General features: G+C 39.5%; 1 protein-coding gene across 1 annotated transcript in view; it reads right to left on the reverse strand.

The window, feature by feature from the left end:
- Positions 1-4,606, reverse strand: part of LOC101848728 (complement C3) — a gene marked incomplete in the record, with an annotated part of 82,021 nt that overhangs the window by 13,513 nt on the left and 63,902 nt on the right. Inside the window, 2 exon segments of the mRNA XM_005092954.3 lie at positions 3,335-3,422; positions 3,914-4,048. Coding sequence (XP_005093011.2) covers positions 3,335-3,422; positions 3,914-4,048 — 223 coding nt within the window.

Here is a 4,606-nt window from a genome sequence, read left to right on the forward strand (position 1 = left end):
GTGTGGTGTGATATGGGGTGGTGTGGTGTGGTGTGATATGGTGTGGTATGATATGGGGTGGTGTGGTGTGGTGCGATATGGTGTGGTGTGATATGGGGTGGTGTGGTGTGGTGTGATATGGTGTGGTATGATATGGGGTGGTGTGGTGTGGTGCGATATGGTGTGGTGTGATATGGGGTGGTGTGGTGTGGTGTGATATGGTGTGGTGTGATATGTGGTGGTGTGGTGTGGCGTGATATGGTGTGGTGGGGTGTGATGTGGTACAGTGTGGCGTGAGGGGGTGTAGTGTTGCGTGGCGTGGTGTGACACGGTGTGGTGTGATATGGTGTGGTGTATTGTGGTAACGTGTGGTCTGATATGGTGTGGTGTGATATAAGATAAGATAAGATAAGATAGTACTTTATTATCCCAGAGAGAAATTTTCCTTGGCTGTACAGGACCGTAAAAACACATGCAGGTATACATAAAAAAACTTTAATCATATATATTACTCTCATTAAAATTCAATCTGAAAGGAGAAGTAAAGCTGACAAAATGTACATTTACAACAAATGCATCATTCAGCCACATGCAGGAATTTAAATACTAGACATTTGGAGTTATATACAGATTCATACTCAAAGAGCAACACACATCTATGCTCATTCTGACAAAAAGAAATCTTACAATTTGTGTGGAAAAGGGTGTGATGGGTTGTTTATAATGCTTTTTATCTTTTTTATACGTGTGGTGTTATACATTTCATCCATTCTTATAAAATCATATCCAGAGATCTTGCTGGATTTCTTAATGGTTCTATCAAATTTTTCTTTATCTTTCACCTTACAATTCCCACCCCAGCAGCAAATACAAAATAATACCACACTTTCAATCATAGAATGGTAAAAAAGGGACATAATCTTATTGTCAACACGGAAACTTCTTAAATTCCTTAAAAGAAACGTCTGATTTGTTTTTTTATGCACACGAGCAGCGTGGGGATGCCAGTCAAATTTGTGGTCGATTGTTACACCAAGATACTTGTAAGAGCTTACCACCTCCACCTCTTCAGCTTTAATAAATAGTGGTTGCAATAATATTGGTCTTTTTTATTCTAAAGTCTATTATTAATTCCTTTGTCGTTTTTACGTTTAGTTTATGGAAGTGGTTATCACACCAATTTGTAAATAGATTCACAGCGTCCCTGTATTCATTCTCATTTGTTGTTATAAGGCCTTGTAAAGTGGAATCATCCGCAAATTTTATCAGTTTGATGTTTTTGTTATCAAAAGTACAGTCGTTGGTGTAGAACGTAAGCAAGACAGGGGAGATTACACAGCCTTGGGGCGCACCAGTGTTCGTGAATATTGGGTCGGATTTTACACTATTTAATTTTACATAATGTTGAGGTCGATTGGTTAAGAACTGAAGAATCCAAGCTATAATGTTCTTGTTTATGTTCATGTTAATTAATTTTGAAACCATTATGTGCGGTTGGATTGTGTTGAATGCGGATAAAAAATCAGCAAAAAGTATCCTGCAGTAATTTCTTGGTGTGTCTATGTGTTTGTAGATGCTATCTAAGAACACGAGAATGGCATCCTCCACGCCCCTTTTGGCACGATAGGCATATTGCATGTTACCCTGTATGTCTTCTGTTGATTTTCTCAGTTCTTTCAAAACCAGTTTTTCTAAACATTTTATGAGGACTGATGTTAAAACCACAGGTCTTAGGTCGTTCAAATTTTGTATTGTTTCTTTGGGACAGGAATATGGTGTAGTGTATTGTGGTAACGTGTGTTCTGATATGGTGTGGTGTGGTGTGATATGGTGTAGTGTATTGTGGTAACGTGTGGTCTGATATGGTGTGGTGTGGTGTGATATGGTGTAGTGTATTGTGGTAACGTGTGGTCTGATATGGTGTGGTGTGGTATGGTGTGATATGATGTAGTAAAGTGTGGTAACGTGTGGTCTGATATGGTGTGGTGTGGTGTGATATGGTGTTGTGTGGCGCAGCGTGGCATGGTGTGGCGTGATGTGGCGTGGTGTGGTATAGTTTTTCTGGTAAAGTGGGGTATGATATTATGGTGTGGTGTGATGTTGTGCTGTGTTGTGGTGTGATGTGGTCTCGTTTGGTGTGGTTTGGTGTGGTGTGGCGTGGCATGGCGTGGCGTGGTTTTGTGGTGTGATATGGTGTGGTGTGGTGTGATATAGTGTTGTGTGATGTAGTTTTGTGTAGTATGGTAAGGTGCGGTCTGATATGGTGTGGTGTGATATATTGTGGTGTGATATTGTGTGGTGCAGTATTGATTCTTGAGGTGTGGTGAGGTGTGGTGTGGTGTGGTGTGGTGTGGTGTGGTGTGGTGTGGTGTGGTATGATATGGTAAGGTATGGTATGGTATGGTATGGTATGGTATGCTTTGCTGTGGTTTGGTGTGGTGTGGTGTGGTGTGGTCTGGTGCGGTATGGTGTGGTGTGGTGTGGTGTGGTGTGGTAAACTAAATTAGCATATTAATATGGTATAATAAGACAGGTACATCATTTGCTTTTCATCTCGTTTTCATGTTATTTATACCTTTCTTTTGTTTCTTGTATCTGGATTTTGACTGTAACCTGATCAACAAGAGCCCATAATCTGTCTTGCTAGCGTCAGAGATAACCAATCTTTGGTGATTACACAAATATAACTTTTCCAAAAATCTTGTAGTGAATGCAGAAAGGTATACAACGTATGAAAAAGGTCTTTTTACACAATGAATAACAGATAAAAGCGGTTCTAAATACTTGAAACTTTAATATGAAATGCCAGATCGGAAGACGACGAGTTAAATATTAAGGAAGACACTCCCAACTTGGCGGATGAAACTTCTGAATGTGTTCAAGAGATGAAAATCTGGATGAACAGCATGAGCAATAAACTTAAGCTTAGTGTGGATAAATCTGGGATCATGCTCATTGCATTCACAAATAATATGACTCAAACTTTTCCAAGTAGTAATGTCAATGGCCTTGATATTGAGTCCAAATTAAGTTAAAAACGCTGATATGTTTTTTTTTAAAATATCGATTAGCCCATGTCTTCTCATACGAGCTTTCATTGTACAAATCTTTGCTTGTTGACAGACAGACAACCATACAACAAACAGACAGAATGGAAGTGGGATGAGGTAGTTCAATAGTACATAATATATTGAAATGTGTCTAGGTTTGCTAGTAGGTCAGTTCAGTTGTTAGTGATTTAGTAAGTCGGCCAATTATCTAGTTGAGTTGCCCATTGATTCGTTTACTGACATTTATCGAGTTCATGAGCTAGTAAGATAATTAGAACCTCCATTCTCAGGGATATGGTTTTTACCTGTTTCTTGTCAAGTTCCACTGGGATATGGCCTGTGAGCATCTCGATCTCAACGGTGATGGGACCAGAATCTTCATCAGCCAGATGCCTGACAGAACATAGTGATGATGATGATGATGATGATGATGATGATGATGATGATGATGATGATGATGATAACATAACATTTCTTACCCCCCCTCCCCCCTCCTCCTCCAAGTCTCCATGTTATTCTTAGATTTACCTTCAGAAACGTGAATCATATTGTTTCTTCCAACATCTGGAGTCAGTAACAATAACCTCAATGATAACAACAACAACAACAACTGCAGCATCGACAACAGCGGCAACCACAACCACCAAACCACCATCACCACTATCACCACCATCACCAACACCATTGCCACTACTACTATCAATAACAACAACAACAACAATAATAACAATAAAAACAACAACAACAACAACAACGGGATCCAAACTTTTCGGAAGGATAGGCCACCACATACAACAACAACAACAACAACAACAACACAACAACAACAACAACAGCAGCAACAACAACAACAGCAGCGAAAAGTTAAAACTGTCTCAACTCACTGTAAACACACTTGAAAACAGATAGACTTCTTGCTTGCTGCATCAAAGTTCCGCAGAGATCTCTTGGATCTATTAGGGCGACACCGTTTGTGATTCCGATTCTTCCCATTGCAGCGATGTCTGCGAGAGCCGTGCCTAATAGAAAAAATGAAATCATGTATATATATTATGTACATGTATAAATAAAATATAAACACGTATAATATGATGCTGCTGCTCTCAATCCAAAGAATAATTATAAGATATAGTTTCACATAAAATAATGTGAAAAACAAACACACCAATGAAACAATAAATACATCAATGACTAAATTCACTGGAAAATTACTTTATATTTTCATAAGATATAACTACAGATATGACTAACTAAAATAAATCAATGATTGCGTTACGTTAAACTGTTTATGAGGATTATATTACTTTGGAAAAGATAACACATATAGAGTGTATACGTCGACGTTGGTGGACTACCTTGGATTAATTTCCGCTTTTTGGTGAGATATTACGAAAAGGGACACACATACGGTGACAGAGAGAAAGGGAGAGAGGGCGAGAGCAAGAGAGTGAGAGCGAGAGACAGACAGACTGACAGAGAGTGAGAGAGATAGAGAGTGGGGGAGGGTGGGGAGAGGGAAAGAGATAGAAATAGGGAGGGTGGGTTTGCAGGTTCAGCAAGGTGGGGGGGGGGGGGGG

Source organism: Aplysia californica, unplaced genomic scaffold (genome assembly GCF_000002075.1).
Source record: "Aplysia californica isolate F4 #8 unplaced genomic scaffold, AplCal3.0 scaffold00055, whole genome shotgun sequence".
NCBI classification, from domain to species: domain Eukaryota; kingdom Metazoa; phylum Mollusca; class Gastropoda; order Aplysiida; family Aplysiidae; genus Aplysia; species Aplysia californica.